This window comes from Megalops cyprinoides, chromosome 8, assembly GCF_013368585.1.
Source record: "Megalops cyprinoides isolate fMegCyp1 chromosome 8, fMegCyp1.pri, whole genome shotgun sequence".
In the NCBI taxonomy this organism is placed as follows: Eukaryota; Metazoa; Chordata; class Actinopteri; order Elopiformes; family Megalopidae; genus Megalops; species Megalops cyprinoides.
The window spans coordinates 39,007,423-39,030,117 of record NC_050590.1 but is presented as its reverse complement, the minus strand read 5'-3'; the positions used below and the strand labels follow the sequence as shown (position 1 = coordinate 39,030,117).

Sequence of the window (22,695 nt, the reverse complement as noted above, 5' to 3'; positions counted from 1 at the left end):
TCATATGTTTTACCACAAGGTGGCTGCGCTAGGCTATTTATGATTATTTGGTACTTTAACTTTGCATTTCCTATATTTACAAACATTGCGGCGCGTGAGCATTAGCTGGTGGCAGAAAGTCAACCGGGCAGTAGCCTAACCACTACCAACAGAAAATTGACCATTCTCGAGAGTGTGTTTTATTGTGTTATCATCATGTAATCTTACATTTTATAATTTGTCCATGATCTATCAGATGTATATTAAATGATCTCTGTCTACAGTAACGATTCTGTGCGCCTACAATTTAAAAAAAAAGATTGTAAAAGTAACGTGCCCGATTCTTGGAAGACCATATGATTGTATGGGGAATCTGCAGGCTAGTAATGTTACCTAGAATTAGCAGCTAGGTAGCAGTTTAACCACATATCAACGGATCTCCAGTAGCCTAATAGTAATAGCGAAGAGTTGTGCTGTCAGGTGTAATATTAATAAAAAACGAAATCCCAATGTAAAGTTTTATGTTTTATCTTAGGCACTTAGATAATCAATAAGCTAATTTACCTCGAAACTAGCCAAGACGGTCGGTGACTGTTAAGTGCTGGCTGACACATGCATTCAGTCAGCTATCTTTATGGGGGAAAACCCGCGTTAAAATAAATCTCTAAAGTTACTCATGTGATCATGTTGGTGAGAATATATTTGGTAGTAAGTGACTGCTACAATGAATCAGAATCAGAATAATAATAATAATAATTAATCAATAATTATACCGACATTATATAAACATGGTAAAGTTATTTAATAACATTGAGAAAGTCGTGAATTCTGCATGCAAGTCTACGGGAGCCAAAGCCACCTGCCCTGTGTGACGACACGGAAGTAATGGTCTATTGAGCGAGACTTCAGGAAACACCAAAAGCATATGATTGTTGTTCTTCGTTGACCATAGTGGGTGTTCGTGTGTTCATGCGTCAGCACTCTGACACTCGGTTATGCTGACTGTTGAAAGTTCTCGACCACTCCTCTTCCATTAAGTCACACATTTTAAATAACCAATGATTCATTACAGAAATGTAAATTATTCATTAGAGAAATGTAAAAGCAAAGATAAGCCATAGACTATATAAATTAAGATAAACCTTTAATTTAACCGATTGTTCGCAGGGTGGGCAAACGACCCTTTTGGGTGGGCAATGCCCACCCCAGCCAACCTGTAGACAGGCCCCTGTTAATAAGCATGAAATAAGTGCAGCCAGAGCCTGTATAAACAAACAGAGTGTGAAAGCTCTATTATTCTTCACAGCATTCAGACAGCTGTGGTGGAGAATGTGAGGCCTAAAGCACTAGTATGCACTAAAGCACTGTTATTAATGAAAGGCATTATATTAAGTACTACAATAATAAGCATTACATGAAATTGTTGATTTACTACATAAGCACTACAATGAATAAACATTTAATGATAGTATTGATTAAAGTGCCGCTATTGGAAAAGCATTAAGTACTGTTATTAATATGCTGTGATTCTGTATGATCATGGGTTTGGGTAAGGCCAGGGGTTATTCTAGGTTATAAGTATTTGAAAGCTATTGCAGGACAGTTGATGCCAGGGTATGCAACCTTGAAGAAGGAACACTGCCTCCAGCATTGCCCCTCCTTGGACGTCACCCCAGAACCTTTGTGCGCTATGTTGTTGTTTCATAGCCATGCCTTCTCTTCTCCTATTGGTTCCTAGTCTACGCTTATTGTATCTTTTTTCCCTTCTCTTCTCCTATTGGTTCCTAGTCTACGCTTATTGTATCTTTTTTCCCTTCTCTTCTCCTATTGGTTTACGGTCTACGCTTATTGTATCTTTTTCCTCTGACTCATAGTTATGCCACCTTCGCTTATTGTATCTCCTCCCCTTGACATGCCCCTACAGCATGTCAGCCTGTTTTTGCCCCTTTAACATATGCATCCCATTTTAGTTTTATATTTTCTTTTATGAGGTATACAGCTAGAAAATAACAGCTGATTGCCTGCATTGGCCTAGCTGACATCTACTGACAAAATGCTTGCAAACTGTATGTGGATTTACTGCAATTTGTCATAGTTGCCCATCATAGTAGTGCTGAGCTAATGGCCCCCCTTTGCAGGGTTCAGTTCTTCTGGCCCATCTCCTGGGCCGTGTCCAGACGGGGCCTAGTTCTTACATTAACCCTTTGTTTTAAGGCCTAACCTTGTAGCTTATGGCACATAGATATCTGTGTGCCTTTTTACAGTCTGCAGCACCGCTGTCTGGCTAACTGAGTTATTTGACCCTTAAATAAATACAAATAATGGTGTATAAAATGGAAGATGGAGTGATCTTGAAGGGGGAGCCTGGGAGGAGTCGGAAGTTGGGGTCTGAGATGGGAGGAGTGAGAAAAGGCATACAGGATGGATGCAGGAGGGGGGGGGCAGAATGCTTGGGGATATGCTTGCGAATGCATTGTAACCTGTTGCTCCGCGGACCAACCCGGTTTGCTGTATATGATTGATCACCATATGCAATAAACCAAAAGCTTAATTACATCAGACTCTGTAAGAACTCTTATTTATTTCCAGAAGGCACCGAAGTGTGGAGGAAGGCCCTTGGTCCCTCTGGCCCAAACCCGGAGGATAGGCACCACACAGCATACCTGTGTAGCAGAGCTGAAGTGATTAGCTCGTGTGAGTCCTGCGTAAAGCCTTAGGTAGCGGGTAGCAGGTAGCCGAGTGGTTGCAGCGGCTACGTCACTCCCCCTGAGACCTGGTTAAGTAGCGTTGTCGCCGACAGGCTAAACGCAATTTGCCTTTAGCTCAACTGGCAACGACGCTGGCTTTAAGGGGTTGGCAGCGAGCAGTAAGAACCTCAGTTCGAAACTCGCTCGCTCGCCGACCCACGTAACATCATATTAAAACACAACGCAAGATACCACCCGTTACACCTGCACAATCCTCTACATCCAATATCTATGCCCAGTATGCAACATCAGTCTAGTTACAGCATGCAAAATCAAAGGCTCCGTAGAATAAAATGAGAGTGGGCCACTAAACTCACTCAGCTCAATTCGACTCCAGTATTGCACTCTAATATCCAGCTCTACATTTAAGTAGCATCGATAGATCATTCTCACAATGTGAGAATCTTAATTCAGTTCTTGTATTTTGAGCTCAGACAAAAAGTAGGCTGACATACTAGGCGGAAAAATACAGAGAATGCAGCGTTAGCTGGCTATGGAAGATTTTGCACATGGCTATTAAGCATCCCACTACTGGCATGCCTCTCCTCCAGTCCCTGCAAAGGCTCCCCTTCAGAGATGGAAAAGAAGGGGTATGTAACATATGCAAAGCATGGGGGCGCCGCAGAAGGGAGGCACCAAGGCCGGTTTTAAATAATTTTAAAAGAAAAGTTAAATTAATAAACGTAAATTACAACCATTGTAACACTTGCACAACGTTCAGTGGGTTTGGAAAGTCCTTTTTATGAAAACTGGTTAAATAGCACATTCGTGTGGTAGGCTACCAGCACGGAGCGATATAGTTCGCAAGCATAGACCTATTAGGAGCGTGAGCGGTCGCAAATAGTGTGGGTTACCCAGCGACCAAAGCAGAATTCAATCATTGCCAAAGATCGCTCGCCTACAGTCTATTAATGTATTCGCATAGGTGGAAAAATCGAAAAATGGAGAACAAAAAAGGTCTGGCGCCCAAAACAGAAAAATAAAGAGGCAGCAAGAAATATAGAAAATTAAAATGTGGAAAACAAGGCATCTGAAAAGAGTTAGGTAACATTAAGGGCAGGGCATAGATTTACCAAACTAGCTAGCTAGCTAGTGTAGCCTAATATTACAGAGTATGTTTGACACAGTAAATTGTGAATCATAAATCTGTAGTTTAGACCTATATGAGTTGACAACACAGGAGCCCTATTTTCTGTAGCTGGAACATCAAATGTTGTGCATTCCGTTCAAACACTGTGACATGTAAATGAGGGTGCTAAAATTGAGTTTTACGTGTATGTAAAGAAATAGGTAGTTGCGCCCCTGCTTCCCGTCTACTAGATTACTTGGCACTGAAGAGTAAAGCTGCTTCCCACCTTCAGTCCATTCTCTGCTCTTACACCCCCATGTGACCCCTTGTGGGTGATTCATATGTACATATGTATAACTTAAAATGAGGGCGTGTCCTCTCTTACCTGAGCAGGCCCCCAGGAGGAGAGTAGGAGTAGCAGTGCAGTGTGGGATACTGGGGGCGGAGCAGGAAAGAGAGGATGGCAGCCGTGCCTGCACCCAGAGAGTGGCCCACGATCACCAGGCCATAGTGCTTTGTCCCCTTCCCCTGAGAGAGCGACACGCGTGCATGTACACAGACGCGCGCACACACATTGAAAGAATTGATTGATTGTAAACGATTCATTCCAATTCTAAGGGATCATGTCATGTCTACTTCAGTTTGGTCTGAATGATTCAAAATCCAGCATCCACAACTCATTTAAGTATACATAGGCACAGAAGGCCATTGTCACTTTTACAGAATTGTTTAGTTATACACAATCACACACTTGTGCTTTAACACTTCCACACATTTCTTTGATCTTGAAAGAAAGTACACATCACACGATTGAATTCCTTTTGTTATCACTGGAACTCAACCTAAATTAGCTTTTGAGTGGCTGAAAGTTTAATTAGAATTTCAACAGAATACTTAGGAGAAATGGAGCGTGGAAAGACGTGGAAATACAGCTCCAGCTACATGTAATACACCAGAATACGGAACAAAACTGACATATAATTTGTTTATATGTCTTTATCAGTGTCCCATAAGAATACATATTATTGCTTTTGAAATACAGTGGCATACCATATCACAGCATTCACTTCATATTTCTCATTTAAGGATCTGAATTTTAATGTTATCCTATCCAATGTTGCGCTACACACTCACACAAGCCCACACACTTTCAGTAAAACACCTGTTCACATACCAAGTCTCTCCCAAAAGCCTGTGATAAAATCATCTCCTGCTCCAATTTCTTCTTTATGTATTCTGCAGAGAAAACCATGCCCTAAGAGAGGGAGAAGGAGAGATGGAGGGAGAGGGAGAGAGAAGGAGAGAGGGGAAGAGAGACATTAGAATGTCCATCATGGCAATAGTGCTTTTCCTTCAGAGAATAAACTAGGTAGGGAAACAAGGGAATAGTCAATTGCACTACAAGTCTGACAGCGCACTACAGTAAAGTGGGCATTCGTTGGAGAATAAGTGCTTTCCTCTGACAGCATCAAAACAACTTGCAAGAGCCTGATGAATCTCAGGGTGCCAGCGAGTGGTGGACTGCTGCCAATATATTCCCATCCCCGACAGACCAAAGCTCACTGTGCGGACTTGCATGCTACGTATGAAAGCAGAAAGGTTTAGTAGTTTCACATTTTTATTTTTTCAGAAAACAAGGGGGTCTGAGGCGGTTCTGGAGGAGTGATAGGATGTTTTGGGGTGTGATGGCATGTTTGGGGGTGTTGAGGAAATGTTTGGGAGTGTGACAGGATGTTTGTTCGTACTGAAAAGTTGTGATTAGGTGGCTGGGAGTGTGAGGTGGTGTGAGGTAGGGGCAGACCTTGTGGCCCAACCATGTGCCATGCTGATCCTCTACAGGTAAACGCTCAGAGTCTCCTGTTAGATCCGTCAGTGCATCCTGTGAGACAGAGAAACCATATGCCTGTTAGCCAGAGAGTTCGCCAGAAGGTCTATTAGCCAGAATGTTAGCCAGCACATCTGTTAGCCATGTGATTCAACACATCACAACAGTGTTAGCCAGCATATCACCCTGTTTGAGCATTGGGGTTAACCAACTCATGACCCTGTTTCAGTATTAGAGTAGGGGAGACTGTTTTGTTTGCATATTTATTCAAGAATTGCCCTGGCATTTTGCTTTCGCAGCTGTATACCTGTGTGGTAATGCCAATAAAGCTTGCTTTGAATTTTAATTTTGATTTTGACAGTCTGGCAGTCTTACTTTTGGAGACAGAGTTCCTCGGATACTGATGACAACCTTCTTCTTATCATGATCCACAGCCACAAAGAAAGGAGTCTCATAAACCTGGCAGACCGAGCAGGACATAGAGAGTAATGAAGCGACAGACAGACATCCCATATTCAGGCTTCATTCCTAATCATCCCCAACCGGCACCACCCCCGCCCCGGCCTGCCTGGCTCATTGGCTCACACTTACAGCATCGTGACAGGACGTGTAGACGATGTGGACCTGCTTCAGGTCCTGGTCCAGGAAGTGTCTGCGAATGGCCAGCACATTGCATCCACAGCAGTTATCCTCCTCCACTGTCACCGATTGTGCCAGTCGAGACCCTGACACTGACACGCAGCTGGAAGTACAAGGACAGCCAATCACTGCTTGCAATGCTGTAGCCAATCACTGTCCATACTACTACCACACTAATCAGTGTGCAATTGCTACTCACGGACAAGAGCTGGCCAGGCGACACAGACCACAAGCAGGCTTCCTCATCAGGTACATGGGCCAGCCGTAAGCTGCCAGGGCAAACAGCATGTAGTAGCACACCTCCTTATACATTGCCATCTCAGCCTGCAACAAAGAGGGGTCAGTACTGTCACATACAGCAACAACAATATTGTCACACATAGTGTGTCACACACATATACATACACATATTCTGGCGTATATTGTTTGATCACCTGATTTTGGTTCAGGTGAATGTTGATATTGAGACGATAACAACACTCATAGTGGTGTGCATGGCAAGCAAAGGAAAGCAGGAACGTTTCAGTTAATGTTAGCTATGTAATGTTTCCATCTCAGGCTGGAATAGCTAGCAATTGTAAATAGGCAAAGCCACAATTCAGTTTAGGTCGCTGGAAAAATTAGATAAACTTAGATTTAGATAAAATAAGATTCATTTAACATGATTCACATTCACATATTCATGAGAGACACACTGAGTTCTTTTGTGAACTGTGTTCTAAACAGGATGGCAAAGTGGGAGACTCAATGAATTTATGCACACACAGGGCACACAGTGCACTACAATAAAAACAAAATCAAGCAAAACTAAACTGTTAATATGTCCTTTAACAACCTTGGTGTACAAAATCATATACAAATTAATTTAAATGCAATGAGAAATGTCCGTGTACACTTACCCACACGTAACTCATACACACATCACAGACACAGGCACATGCACGGAACTCACAGAGTTCTTCAGATCCAGGTACTTGGTGTTGCGAGTTACAGGCATTCCAGACAAGAAGGCTATAATGTCATTGTTTGCCTGAGAATGAAATACAATTCTGTTGTATTATCCCAGTCTCCCTTTTCATGTCATATGCTCATTTTCTTGTGTTGTGTTTTCCTTTTACTTCTGTTTATATTATTTTCATTTCAACCACTTTTCTAAATGCGTCTGATTTCCACTTAACCAATGTTATCTTCTGCATTATTAATATTTCATTTACAGACTCTTTCCAGTTCTCAGTACATGGTGGGATACTGATCTGTTTCCATACTGCAATCCTTACTTATCTGAAAAGGTGTATCATTTCCTCCTAAGTTCTCAATTTTTCCCTCAACATGAATACTATTGGAATTAGACCTTTATTTAAATTACATAGCGGGATTTTTTTAAACTATATCATTCAAGAACTCTGGTGGACCAAAATGTGCATGCATGGTTTGGCTTAATTCTGCCATGTTGCCTCCAGCTGCTGGCAATAACCAATGTTTGGTATTTTATTTGCCTGGAAGATTCTCCTCCATTTTTTAGGACTCCTTCCATGCAAACTCTTTCCAGTGAGGTGAACATGCAGCTGTATGTTTTGGTTGTATGCACATGTCTTCCCACTGTATTTGTGTAATGCTAAAATCAAATTCATTCTCCCATCTTGACTTACAACTTCCATTCATTGGTCTGAAAGAGGCTGCATTTTGAGGATCTATCAGAAGGTATGATACCCTTTTCATCTATTTAGTCGCCACAAGTTCTTTGTGGTCCAAATTTAAGAGGTGAGGAGGGGGATATCACACCTCTTCTATTCTGGGGAACGGGTATCACGCTCCCTCTACTCAGGGGATAAATGCGCATAAATTACACCAGCTCATGAACTTTTGGGCCAATTCACAAGATATTCACCATATTTATATCCTTTGTAAACCACTCTCAACAAAAGTGTGTGCTAAATGATGAAAATGTAAATGTACTGTGATACCATGTAATGAAATCCAGTGAAGAAGGGCAGTTAGCTCAGGATGCATTCAGTTTGGATGGTGTGAACTCCCTTATCTCATCAAGACTACGGTAAGTATCACTGTTATAACATTGTTTTTGTGTGTAACTGTTTTGTATCTTAACAGCATGTCACTTAGCACTGCATGGCTTCACGTGCTATTATACAGTGGTCCAATGATTTTTTTTTGCCTTGGTTACTTTCATGAGTGCATTTTGACTAGTCTAGTGCATTTTTAGCTAGTCCTTTTAGTTGGCTGCTTAGGGTTCCCCCTCAAAGCTGTCTGTTCATCCGCTCATTAACTTCACAGGGCATTTAATGGGTATGTCCACGCTGAAGCAGCAGTCTCATCATATGAAGACTTGGTCATACAAAGAAAAGGGAGTATATCAGTGGGAGTCCATCTAGGGAGACCACCGGGGGGGACACCTTGTGTATGTGTTGATATTGTGCTGGAATGGTACACACCTATTGGGTATATTGTGTTGCATCTGTGCTCTCAGCCTTGTGTATTTGACACTAGCTCCTGTTCATGTGTGGATGATGGCTTCCTTGTTTGTGTAAAAATTTGTGTCATTTTACTGGACTCTCTTTGTGCTTGACTTCTAAAGTTGCTCTGGATAAGAGCATCTGCTGGATGTCAATGTAATGTTAAATATACTTATCTTGTATGTTGCTCTGGGTACAAATGTTTGCAAAGTGACAAGAATGTAAATGTAAATGTGACACATGAGATCATAAAAACTGAATTTTATGATGAATAATGTCATAGAACAATTAAATGATAGCATTTGCATATAGGAATCCAAATGACTTGATTTCAAACACCTTACTATTTTCATTTCACTTTTTTGAGCAGTTCACATATTGTGAAGCGGAAAACTAGCTTAATGCAGAACACTGTATATTTATTTTTGACACCAAACAGTATGTATGTAGTAATTCCTGCTAAGCTAACCTGTATTAATTAACTAACTAACTAAGCTAACTATGTATTTTCAAGCAAAGAAACAAGGAGCCTCCTATGTGACTGGATAGTGTTCATTCTTGCTGATTCCAATTACATTTGGATAGCCTGTGCAGACAGCAATGTAATTTGCAAGGACATCCCACACTAACCACATTATCTAGTGCTAGTCCTATCTTCTGTAGCTTATGCAGCTGTGTTGAAGATAAGGGCCATAGGTCCAGCATTGTCTTAGGTAGCCCCCTTTCAGTAACAGACAAAGTCAAGTGAATCTGGGAATTTCAACAAACCAGTTCAAGAAGATCATTTATTTTTCACAGCTCTGCTCTGTGGTGCTGTTGCTGACATTTGTTAATAAAAAGTTTGTAAATTGGTCTTGGTCCATGATTTCCATGATTTATAAATTCAAATGGTCCATCTGAATCCACTTTCCCGTTTTTTCCTTTTGTGCAATTCTGGACTCACCAACTGTACACAAGACTCCTCTCACCACAACAACTACTGCATCACCGAAGGAGAACTGCAGTGACAGAAATGCAATCCCACAGAGCTAACAGCTACTGCCATTTTCAATGATAAATTCTTAAAGACATTTCCTGCACCCCCCCCCCCCCCCCCCCCCCTCACCTGGTCCAGAATGGCAGACCTCTTGGCTCTTTGTCTCTGTCTCAGCAGAACAAGGCCGGCAATGATGTCACTGGGAACAATGTCCAGGTCTCTGAAGAACTCAGCAAACAGGCTGGCAACCTCAGCATATGCGTCCTACCAGTAGTAGAACAGTGGTTATGGAGTCACAGGCTTTGCTTGAACCAAATACACAGGAAGAGAGCAGGAAGGAGATGCTGGAAATAATGCACACGTTTTGCAGGGCATTCATAAATGTGACATGCTGCATGTGGACTGGCAGGGAGAGAGACTCACAGACTGGGAATCCTGTGCTCTTGTACAGCACATGAAGAACTTGAGTCTCCTTGTCCAGCTGCTAGCCTGGCCCTCCTCTAACCTGTGTCTGAAAGGCACAGACAAGGTGAGATCCGCATGGAAACGTTCTCTGAAACGGAATGTAGAACAGTAAACTGCTTGAAGTTTGTGAGCTGGTGAGACCTGAGTGTGTAGGTGGTAAGATTGCGCTGGCGTCGACGTGTGGCCTTCAGTTTGACAAAGGTGCGCCCCGTGGGATCAAAGGTGCACATGAGGGTGAAGCAGACACTGAAGATCACCAGCCAGTTGCACACCACAATACCTGAAAAGAGGTGGGAAGATGGGGTACTCAGGGATGATTGACAGGCACACATTGCCACATGGGAAGGAAGTCTGGTGTTATGCCTTCATGTTCCTCTTCACCCCAACACACCAGCTATTAGCGTACTCCACCAGATGCCTTGTCACCCTCTCTAAGTGCACTCTGCCCCCACTTGTGTTTAAAAGGGAGTTCCTATAACAAGGGTAGTGTACTTAGGTACATTGGTCATAACTTCAAAGCTTCATATAAATCATGTGTCTTAATGTATCTGATATGCTTTAATACTTTAATTAGCAGTAACCCTTGAATTTTCACTGTACTGTCACTGTACTACCTGTGGTGCCTGCAGCAGTTCTGATCAATTTTTACATCATCCATCTTTTCCTCCAGAAGCACGATAACCACATAACGTAACCTGGCTCAGTATGTGGCACTGTATACAGGTGTCGGTCAGGTAAAGAATAATGATGACTAATCTCTCCATCTCTTCAGTCCACTCCTCCTCTCTGTGTTCCTACCCAGTGTGACATTCTTAGCCGTGACATCAGAGCAGGGCTGGTAATACTGCACCAGCCAGGCGATTCCCACCACTGCATACACCAGCTCCACCAGCAGAATGGCTGAAAACAGAGAGAACAGCACAAGCTGCAGCTCACAAGATCTATGCAGGATGTTACAATAGACAGCAGCTAATCTGGGCATCATATTTACTAAGGCAAAGGAACGCAAGAAAACAAACAAACCATACTCTGTGTGTGCGTGTGTCTGTATGGGTCTCCTACCTAGGCGTATGTAGAGGACATACTGCACCGCATCCCGGGGCTGGGTGTATAGGATGCTGCCCCTCATGCTTAGCCACATGATGGCGCTCTCGCAGATCAGACAGCTCACCAGGATGCCCAGGTATCCCCGCCCATGGTCCACCAGTGTTACAGAGCAGGACTGACCAGAGCCGTACGGCAGGCCAAACAGCACTACAGACAGCACCACCAGCCTGGAATTTTTAATTAATTGTTAGTTACATTGTCATACTGTACCATTACACTAACATTAACCCAGGAACACACTGTGTATGTGTTGATATTGTACTGGACACTCCTGTCAAGACATATTTTGCTTGTATCTGTGGTTTCAGCCTTTTATGCATGTCACTAGCTCTTGTTCAAGTGTGGATGGTGGTTTCCTTGTTTGTGTAATTTTTTTTTGTTTTGAGGCAACTGGGCTCATGCAAACACACAATACCCTCTAGGGCTGGGTATTGACACAGATGCCCTGATTCGATTATGATTCACAAGCTAACGATTTGATTCAATCCCATTCAATTCGATTCAGATTTGATCGGAATGAGATATTAAATACTATTTAGCAGCTTTCCATATTTGGAGAGATGTTTAAAAAGCTCTAAAGGGAACACAAATTTACAAATGCAGAGTCACTGTAAACAAATTGTGAAAACCACTAAAGAAAAGGCCAAAGGCTTGTATACCAAAATCTTTTTATTTGAGGAACACATGGGTATAGTTCCTTAAAAACAAAACCAACCTGTATCATTGCCTATTTATTAATGACACGAAGTAGCAATGTGTTTGCATTAGTTAGCTCAGGGAAAGATGGTTTGTAAGGTAGCTACAATGACTGACAAAATGTAGCTGACTGCCAGTAGCAACTTTGCAACTGTGAACGTTTTCTTGCTAGCAACTAGCTAGTTAGCTACCTAGCAAACGAACATGAACAACTACATTGCTCTTGTTGCTGTTCAGTTTAGCTAGCTAACTAGTTAGCTAGCTAGGTAGTGGCTGTGCACTGTATTAAAGTTAAAGCTAAAAAGCTGTGACTGCAGTGCACATATACATGAATATGTATACCAAGCACGATTTCAGACACCTTTCTCCACATATAATTTTTTATTTATCTCTCTGTATGTATCAAGAGACAAATTGTAGAGTATAGGGAAACCCGACACTGCCACGATAAGCTTCTCCTCCATGTTTGACTGGAACCAAAATGTTGGATCATTTGTTTCAGCAATGTGTGTCACGCTGCCTTCACTCCCATTGGTAGTCGCTGTGTCGCATCGCTCAGTATTTGCACAAAATAGACCTTTAGTCTATTTAACCCCACCTTTACAACAGCAACTTGTCTCTTGTCGCTGTAAATCACCAATTCTCACTGAAAATGAATGGCAGCCGGTTGCTTTGTCTCTCCTGTGTCATCCGTGTGACCGTAGGGTTAGCCATGGTGAACACTGAGAGGTCGTATCACAGTAAAAAAAATTTAGGTAACAGGTTTTCCTCTATGTGTTCGCAGGTTGTTGAATGTTAAAAGTTAAATTTTACAGATCAATATTGAATCGGGCAAATTAAAAAAAAATAATCGAAAAAACAATATTTCTGCAAATCCCTAATATCCTCTATACCCTGTATAATGCTAAACCTATAATGCACAGACCATAGACAATGATCAACTCCATTCTAAGATGTCCCACACTTTATCTGACAGCTCTGTACGTCAATGCATTACAGGCATGCCACAACACACCCCCACCCTCACCCAGCCCACCAGGCACCATGGCCCCCTTACCATGCGCAGTGCAGGAGGAAAAGGAAGAGAGCAGGCAGCACCAGGTCATCACTGCCAACAGACCAGCGCCGGCGAAACACCACCATGCCCGGCATCACGACCCTGAGACAATGCCAATGAGATGGAAGTCAGCATACTGCATCTGTGAGGTGTACGACACTTCTCTGAGAGACAGGACACTGCATCCATGCAGACCAGCCATTCCTGCTTACAAACACTTACACCAGCTAAGGATTCCTGGTCCAAGGTGGCACAACCCCCAGTCTTATATTCGTTTCACATGTTACACACATTTCTTGCTTTATTACACACACATCAAACACTTTGTTATTACATTCTTTTTATGCTGAAAATGTGTAACGTCTTGACTCAGCTCACAGAATTTGAGTACCCATTGGTGGAACTTCTGGAATGTTCCCCTGCATATAGGGAGGTGCATACCTCACATACTCCTGTGCATACAAAGCAACTGGACACTCAAGTATTGTACAGTTAAAATTTACTGTGAGAGTTTTACAACAGCACACACACTGAAAGACAGAGGCACATTAGCACTACATTGACAGATTAATATAAGAGTGCACTTACTGGCTGCCTGAATACTGTAGTGAACCAAACCTGCACTGAGAGAACATGCCACTACAAAACAGCGCAAATGGTGAACAATACAACTCGTAAGCACATGAAACATACACTGAGAGAAAGCACCACATCGGTGCACGTGGTGTCTGAAACTGAAGGACATTACTATGGAGAGGGACAGTGCATAGAGCTGAGGGGGAAATTGGACATCTGTAGAGAGGGAGTCCTCCCTCCGGACAATACACCAGCAAGGCCACAAGCCATGCCCAGTCTCCTCTTTCACTGGCCGAAGGCCAATTCTCAACTTATAGCAGTTTATACTGCTATATTATTCATACACAGGTATAAAAAGAAAAAGAAAAAGAAAATACTCACAATCGTCCAGACTTAAATAGTCAAAGTTACTTTCCTTCATTACTGGAAGTGTGGCAGACTGTTGCCTCACCATTTTCCAGCTGGCCCCGTATCAGTGTGAGTAAAACAAGCCAGTAACCTCGACTGGCTAGTCAACCTCTCCAAAGCAACCTTCAGCAATGTTCCTATGTATGAAATGAAATTCTACTTCAAACATTTACCTGAACATTACCAAATAAATACCTTCCATTTGTGTTTTATTCTTATGAGAAATGATTTCTTGCAGTCCTGGATCGTAGTTGCTTAAAAAACAATTTCCAATTATAGTGAGCATGAATAAACAGATGTTGCCTCAAAGTCAAAAATAACCTTAAGATTAGGATCTTCTAAAGTCTTCAAACTGTTCTTTCTGGAAAGCCTGGGTGATCATGAGTTGAACAAGGTACTGAATACTGTATGATAGTACCATCTAAACAGAGTCCCTGGCTGACTGGCTTTTCATGCTGCGTTTTACTTTTGATTGAACTTTGGCAGGGCCCCACTGAAGGGGAAACATTATTTTAAATTTCAGTGCTAACATTAGACCACAGCTGTACTTGCATTGTTCAGCAGTGTTACAAACAGCCTGGCAAGTTCCAAAGCCAGAGGGTTTTAGTTATAGAGAAGATGATGTGGAGGAGCTGCCTGAGTACAGCTGAAGAAAATTAGGTTCAAAATCAGCAAAGCGAACAAATCCTTCCACTCTGAGGTTCTCATGCCCCTGCAGCAGTAGTACCAGGAGGAAAGTGCTGCAGGGCCACTAATCAGGCAGCTCAGCTAAATACACAGCTGAGCAGGTCAGCAAAGGTGTTCCAAATTAAGATCCACAGTCTGACGGGAGTACCAATTTTGTAATTGATTCCTTTCATTACTACAAAGACATATATGCAGCATAGAAAAGGTCACTGAGTCTACTTTTCAAGCATTTTTTCATGCCAAAGGATGCATCAAAAACTTGTTCTACAAGCTAAGCTTTTCCCTCTACCAGCCTGACACTCCATCCACCTGTGGGGAGCCATAGCCTACTTACCATTATGCTGCTCCAGCTCTGTATCAAATGGCAGCCAATCACATACCAAGAGAAAACGTCAAGCACACAAATGCCACTAAAATTTTGTTGTACTTACCTTACTATTTTAATTTTAACATTTGATGTTTACATTGCTTGTTACAAAACTGTTTCTAGTGTGAAATTGTTCTTCAAAAAACTGTCCTCTCCAAAAGTCTAGCCAAGAACTGTCCAATAAATAGGCATACATGGGTTTCTAAAGGACAATAAATTTCAAACAAATTCTGCTAAGACTGCATCAGTAGTCATATATGAGGTCGCTATTTTGATATTTCTCTATTAGCCTATAAGATATTAAATTTGTATTCATAGATATTACATTATCTATAAAATCAAATGATTGAAAACATTTACTATGACTATGGATAATCTGAAGATTATCTCTGAGCTCCTCTGCACTGGGCTTCAATCACCTCTTTCAGGTGCACACTGCTGAGTCCAGTGTCAGGCCCGAATGTGAACATCGGGAACGACGACGAACGGGTCTTGTAATGTGACATAATCGTCGAACAGTAATGTAGCATCTGGGACGCCTCACGATACCCCGACGAAAAGTCTAGCATGTCAGAATTTTTTTAGAATCTCCCACGACGTGTTCCGAAGTTGACCAACAGGATGACAGAGTGCTCTCTGCAAACATGTAAATTAGGAATAATAACAGTAGGCTATATTATTGTTAAATGTTGGTAGCTAATATTATTTTAATTGTGGTTACACATAAAGTGTTACAGTAACTGTCAGCTGCATGGAATTACAGTAATAACAGTAATCAGTATTATTATTATCATATTTGTTAATCTTACAACTACATTTACACTAGTTGTAGAAATCGTGTACTAGAGACAACGTATCTGTATCTGTATCTGCGATTTAGGAGCTGATAGCAAATTCTCCGGTGTAACCTTAATGCGTGAACTCGGCAGCAACAACACATAGCGCTTCTGTAGCCATGATTGACACTTTCTTGACCTGCCTCCCCGACGACACGCAAGGACGTGAAGGATGGTTGGTCGGGGTCAAACTCATAGTGTAGCCAGTCTCCCGACCAAGATGAGGCAAGATTTTATGGGATTATGAATGCCTAGTTTATTATGCCTAGACATGGTGACCGTCTTGAAAGACAAAAAAAATCATGTAGTCTGAACCCGGCATTAGAGCAGCCACACAGCTCGCGTGAGCAGCGCGTCTCAGGTGCGGCTCGAGCCTCGCTGCAGCTGCGAGTCATCTAGACCGGTGTTTCTCAACCCTCTCCGGTTTGTTATTAAGCAGCTTCAGTTCATAACGAGTTGATCATCTGAATCAGCTGTGTTGGAACAGGGAGAGATCTAAAACATGCAGGGCAGGGGGTACTCCAGGGGAGGGCTGAGAAAAACTGATCTAAACTCTCGGTGTGGAGCCTACTTGTTCCGCGTGACACGCGCGGTTCTCAGCAAAAAATGACATTAAAAATGATCTGTTTGACATCCTACCAGCAACATTACATAACTGACACCTTTCACTGTAGTTTCAATGTCTATGCTATATGTCACACACATGAAAAAAATAAAAATATATTTTTAACCATTTTAGCAGTCGCATGTTATCAGTAGGTGATTTGTTAATTTTTAACAGGGGGGATGGCAGATGCACACTCATCACTCTCTATGCTACTAACTAAAAACCAAGGAAAAAATGAATTAACCACGTTATTATTATTTAGGAAATGCGAATAGACAGGTAGCCTAGTAAAAAACTAAAGTTAGTAAGTTTTACTAGTAAAAAACTAGCAAAATCTAAAGTAACATTACATATAAAAAAGAAGAAATAAAGTAGATAATAAGTTGTCCTAGGCAGTCTATTTTCTTCATGATCAACATGCTGTTTTACAAAATATTTTTCAATTAAACAAACAAAGGAAGCTACTTTCCCATTTGTAAAGGGAAAAAAAATGTCGAACTTGAAGCAATATATAGTGGCAAGACAAACGCACAGCATTTCTGATTCAACAGAGACTGAACCCATAACATCTGCTTATACAGTTTTACATTTGGTTTTGCGCCTATAATGTAAATTAAGGTCCCGCGATACTTCTCGATAAACCCACCCCTGGAAACCTATAGAACAGAACCCCGAAACCCCCCATGGAAAAATGGCTTTTAAACTGAGCCAGGCCAAGTGAAGAGGGATTGCTGTATATTATATATATATATATATAATAATATATATATTTATATATATTTTTTTTTATTATTATTATTTTTATTTATTTTTTTTACAATTGAGCACACGCTTCTTAAACTTTGTCTAAACTACATATAAATTAAATTTATAATGAAATTAAATCAAACATTCTATTATTGATCGCTTTTTGGATAAAAGCGTCTGCTAAATGAATAAATGTAAATGTAAAATAACAAGCCTCTGGCCAAACAGTGTCTGCCTGTCGTTCAGTTAACGGAAGCTGTCAATCAAGGTTCAGGGAGGTGGTGTGGGTGTGATTTCATTGAAAGTGACCAATCATAAGAGGGCCAGTGACTCCCTTGGTTTCTGTCCCCAAATTGTCAAAGCTCAGGTCGATCCGCGCGAGCGCGTATGGCCAAGCAGAAATTCTCTCACGCGTGGTGGCTGCTTTGTGCGCGAGAATGTTTTCTGCGCTCGTGAGAATGTTTTATACACTCACAAGAATGTTTCCTGCGCTCGCGACTTTTGACATAAATCTGACGCCATAGACCTGGCCTAAGGGGTTGGCAGCGAGCAGTGAGAACCTCGGTTCAAAACTCGCTCGCTCGCAGACCCACATAACATCGAATTAAACACAACGCAAGATCCTACCCGTTACGTGTGTGTGTGTTAGGACATTGTGTGTGCAGCCTTTGAGCTATAGCTGATAACTGAAATCTCATAATTTTCCTTTCACAGTATCAGCCAGAAGAGGATGTCGACCAGAAGAGACAGGAGCAAAGTCAGATGTTATATTATATTATATAGGCCTATTTATTATTTCCATGTTTACATGTTTGTAGTTAAGCACAGTATTGTTTGTTTAAAATACTTGAAGGCTACACGCCACTGTTCTTTTTTGTAATGTTGATAGTTGTTTCTTTTTATTCATTACTTGAAGGCTACATGCCACTGTTGTTTTTTGTAATGTTCAAATGTTTTTAATAAAGTAGTGTATGTTGAAGTACATGGAATTTATTATTTTGTTTTTGCTTTTTACCGTGGTATCGAATTGGGTATCGAAAGTCGTGGAATTTCACTGGTATTCGTATCGTCTACTAAATTTAAATGATTAAATGATACTGTCAGTTATTATCATTGCAACATAGGCCTATGTGATGAGAAATTACAGTGGCAGTACAACTAATTTAAGGTCCAGATTTATCAATTTCAGCACACAGGCCAGACACACTCACAAGGCAGTCAGTCAAGTGCTAAAGTCAACGGTGAACCACCACTGACAGTGTTAGATGCGTCTCAGCATAAAAACTCATGAGTAGAAAACACTGGCAAACTCTAATCTAAACTCTAACCATTTGCTTATATTTTCTTAATGTGTGTCAAAAAACAGCTGAAAACATCTTTTAAACAAGTCTCATACTGTCTCTTTTTTGGAAAACAATTAACATATTTTTGTCTGAAATGACTTTGGATGTAGATTGTAGAAATTACCCTGAAAAATGATTAGCCACCAATAATATCTTAATATGTTGTGTGTAGAAGATGAGAAAAGCTACAACAAACACAAACACAACTTTTGTTTGGCCTTACAAGGCAACAGCATGCATGAGTTATTTCTGGCAGAACATATTTCATTTTGAAATACCTGTATTGAATTAAAAAACACAACAATGATGCCAACAAACCAGCACTCAGTTACAATCAGACAAGTTCTACACACACACACACACACATCCAGCATCTACTTAAAAAATGACACCCTCTGTATAAAGGGTGGATTCTCTTCTAGTCTGTATTAGGGTAACTGCTCTGGTCCACTCTTTTGAATTTCCACTGCGCAGGCAGGACACAGACTTTGGAAATGTGTCCAGGCATGCTTGCTATAATGTCACTCTGACAGAGACGTTGTATCATCACTGGTATTATTGGAAAAGACACTAACTCTAGCAAATATCTATGGCCCCAATGCAGACTTCCTCTTTTTTACACTCATTATTCTCAGAACTGTCTAATTTGACTCACATATCATCTTAGGCGGTGATTTTAACATAGTATTGGACCCAAACATAGATCACTCATCATCAACCTCCACTAATAAACCCAACCACTCCTCATCCTTGCTTAAACAGTACATGACAGATTATGGACTGATGGATATCTGGAGAATGAATAACCCCAGTAATACTGAATATTATTCACCTTACCATAAATCATACACCCGTATAGACTACTTTTTGGTTAACAACTATCACACACAGAATAAATGACTCAGCCATCCATAGCATTATCATCTCTGATCATGCCCCCATTAGTATTATCTTCTTAGCAGAACATCAGCCCCTCCCTCCTCCCAGATGGCACTTCAATAACTCATTACTTAAGGACAAAGAATTTCATGACTACTTCAAACACGAATGGGCATCCTTTATAGAAATCAATAACACTCCTGGAATAACAGCATGTACACTATGGGAAACTGCAAAGACAGTCAGAGGGAAAATTATATCATACTGTACATATAAAAAGAAAGAAGAAATTGCAAAAGAAAACAACCTGCAAAAAGATGCGAAGAGATTGGACCTTCTGGCCTCTCACGTGCCTACCGATTCAGGAACTCCTGAAAACTAAATATGAGATAACAACATATTGAACAAGAAAACTGAAGGCACCCTCCTCAAACTCCGACAGCAACATTTTGAATTTGGAAATAAAACAGGTAAACTATTAGCAAATCAGTAAAAGCATCAAACAGAGAAATCTATCATTACCTCAATCATAGACTCATCCGGAAATAAAACTCAAAACCCCTCCATAATTAATGACTCTTTTAGATCTTTTTACTCAAATCTTTACAGTTCAGACCAGAACTCCTCGCCTAAAGATGCTGAAAGATTTCTCAGGAATGTCTCCCTACCTAAACTAACTCAAACCCCAGCAGAAGATCTAGAGGTACCTCTCTCCTTGGCAAAAAATCACCAGACCGCTTCATCTCATGCCTAACAATAAATCACCTGGACCAGATGGCTACCCTGCAGAATTTTATAAACAGTTTTGGCCTCTCCTTTCACCTCTGTTTTTTAAAGTGATATCTGAAATCCACCAAAATACCACTATTCCCCATCATATGAACACTGCCTATATTACACTCATCCCAAAACCAAACAAGGACCCCATTCAATGCTCCAACTATCGCCCCATATCATTAATCAACACAGACATGAAAATTATTAGCAAGGCTTTATCAGTCAGACTGGAATCTGTAATTTCATCATTAATACACATAGATCAAACTGGCTTCATCAAGGGGAGGCATTCCTCAGAAAACACATGAAGAGTATTCAACCTGATCAATTTCTATAAAACAGCACCTCCTCAAACAATCCACTAATCATCATAGCAACCCTTGATGCCGAAAAGGCGTTCGACAGGGTAGATTGGTCCTTTCTCTTCACCTCTCTTAATCACTTTGGATTCTGGTCTTATTTCACCAATTGGATTAAAACACTGTACAACTCACCCACTGCATCTGTTATAACCAATGGACTTATATCAAAACCATTTCAGTTACAAAGAGGTACTAGACAAGGATGCCCTCTATCCCCACTACTGTTTGCACTTTTCATTGAACCCCTGGCTGCTTCCATTAGGCAATGTGACCGTATCTCAGGCATCCAATCAAACTCACACCACCATAAAATCACTCTGTATGCCGATGACATTCTGTTATTCATTACAAACCCCTCATCCTCACTTCCAGCAGTCCATTATCTGATCAGTAATTATAGTAGGGTGTCTGGCTACTCCATCAACTGGACAAAATCAGAGATTCTGCCTATATCCAAATTCAACTGGGATGCTGAGGCTGGGGTCCCCCTCTTTAAATAAACAGCAAAATCTATTACATACCTTGGAATCCACATTTCTCCAAATTTAAACAAATTATTCAAACTTAACTATACCCCCCTACTACAAGAAATAAAAAATCTGGAAAGATGGAATAAATTACCACTATCTCTAATTGGCTGAATTTCAACTGTTAAAATGAACATCCTCCCAAAAATAAACCACCTTTTTGCCATGACCCCTGTCACCCCTCCCCTGGGCTGGTTCTCCTCTCTCAATAGTGCAGTCACTAGATTTTACTGGAAACACCAAAAACCACGAATTAAACTATCCACCCTCCAAAAGCTCAAACAATACGGAGGACTCGGGGCCGCAAATTTCTTTTACTATTTCCTCTCACACCAATTACAGTATATCCGCCACTGGACAAATAACACCAATCAACCTTGGCTAGATATCGAAAACACTTTAGCTCAAGAATTGAACATCAAAAATTCCCATTTATAGATAAATCCATACAAACTCACACTTGTTACAAAAACAACAACACTATCAGCACCACCCTAACTGCTTGGTGGAAGTCAAATGAAATTCTCCATTACAGCCTCTCAGCATCTATCCATACTCCATTATGGCATCACCCCATGTTTTTAATCAATAACAAATCCTTTTTCTTCTCAACCTGGAATGAGAGAGGAGTAACCAGCCTGGGACAGTTACTCGATGATGGCTTGCTCATGACCTTCGACCACATCCAAAAAATATATAACATACTGGACCACTGCTTCTTCCAGTATATCCAGTTAAAAGAAGTCATAAAAAAACATCAACACTAGGAATTTTAATAATCACAGCCCTCCCCTCTATTTAAAGTTACAATCACTCAAACCTAAAAAAATGTTATCCCAAATATACAAACTCCTAGCATCTGAAGTCAACACTATATCAATCTCTATAGACAAGTGGACCACAGACATAAACAACCTACCAACAGATATTAATTGGCAAAGCATATGCAATAACTCATTCTCTATGACATGTAATTCCAAAACCCAGCTTATACAGTATAAAGTCCTCCACAGAACACACGTTACTACCCACAAGCTTTACCGCATGGGCTTTAGCCAAAGTAATGCATGTTCATATTGTTCAACCTCAATAGATGATTACTTCCATGCCCTCTGGCTCTGCCCACACGTCCAAAACTTTTGGTCGGAGGTCTTGAGCAGGCTATCTGAGATCCTTAGCCTCAGCATCCCCTTATGCCCCATCATAGCTTTACTTGGCGATGTCTCTACACTACATACACCGAAACATCTCAAATCATTCATATTAATATCACTAACCATCGCCAAAAAGATCATATTACTGAACTGGAAAGACAGAACCAAGATATCCATAGCTCACTGGCTCAATCTACTAATAGACCATTCAAAACTAGAAAAACGTACGGCATCTTTGAAAAACAACATTAAATCCTATGAAGATAACTTTTCTACAATACCTTCAACGCTGAATCCTCTCTCCACAAATGACCCTTAATATTACCCTGCTTTTTAATTTTTATTTATTTGTATATTTTTTCCTTTCTTACATATTTTTCTCTTTTCTTTCTGT

General features: G+C 40.9%; 1 protein-coding gene across 1 annotated transcript in view; it reads right to left on the bottom strand.

The window, feature by feature from the left end:
• Positions 1-22,695, bottom strand: part of dagla (diacylglycerol lipase, alpha) — a 48,821-nt gene that overhangs the window by 17,494 nt on the left and 8,632 nt on the right. The window contains exons 2-14 of the mRNA XM_036535716.1: positions 13,032-13,133; positions 11,234-11,445; positions 10,970-11,071; positions 10,313-10,451; positions 10,130-10,217; positions 9,836-9,970; positions 7,212-7,289; positions 6,459-6,583; positions 6,212-6,362; positions 5,996-6,079; positions 5,597-5,674; positions 4,970-5,050; positions 4,181-4,323 (exon numbers count right to left, since the gene is read on the bottom strand). Coding sequence (XP_036391609.1) covers positions 4,181-4,323; positions 4,970-5,050; positions 5,597-5,674; positions 5,996-6,079; positions 6,212-6,362; positions 6,459-6,583; positions 7,212-7,289; positions 9,836-9,970; positions 10,130-10,217; positions 10,313-10,451; positions 10,970-11,071; positions 11,234-11,445; positions 13,032-13,126 — 1,511 coding nt within the window. The 5' untranslated portion in view covers positions 13,127-13,133. The remainder of the gene's footprint in view (positions 1-4,180; positions 4,324-4,969; positions 5,051-5,596; positions 5,675-5,995; positions 6,080-6,211; positions 6,363-6,458; positions 6,584-7,211; positions 7,290-9,835; positions 9,971-10,129; positions 10,218-10,312; positions 10,452-10,969; positions 11,072-11,233; positions 11,446-13,031; positions 13,134-22,695) is intronic.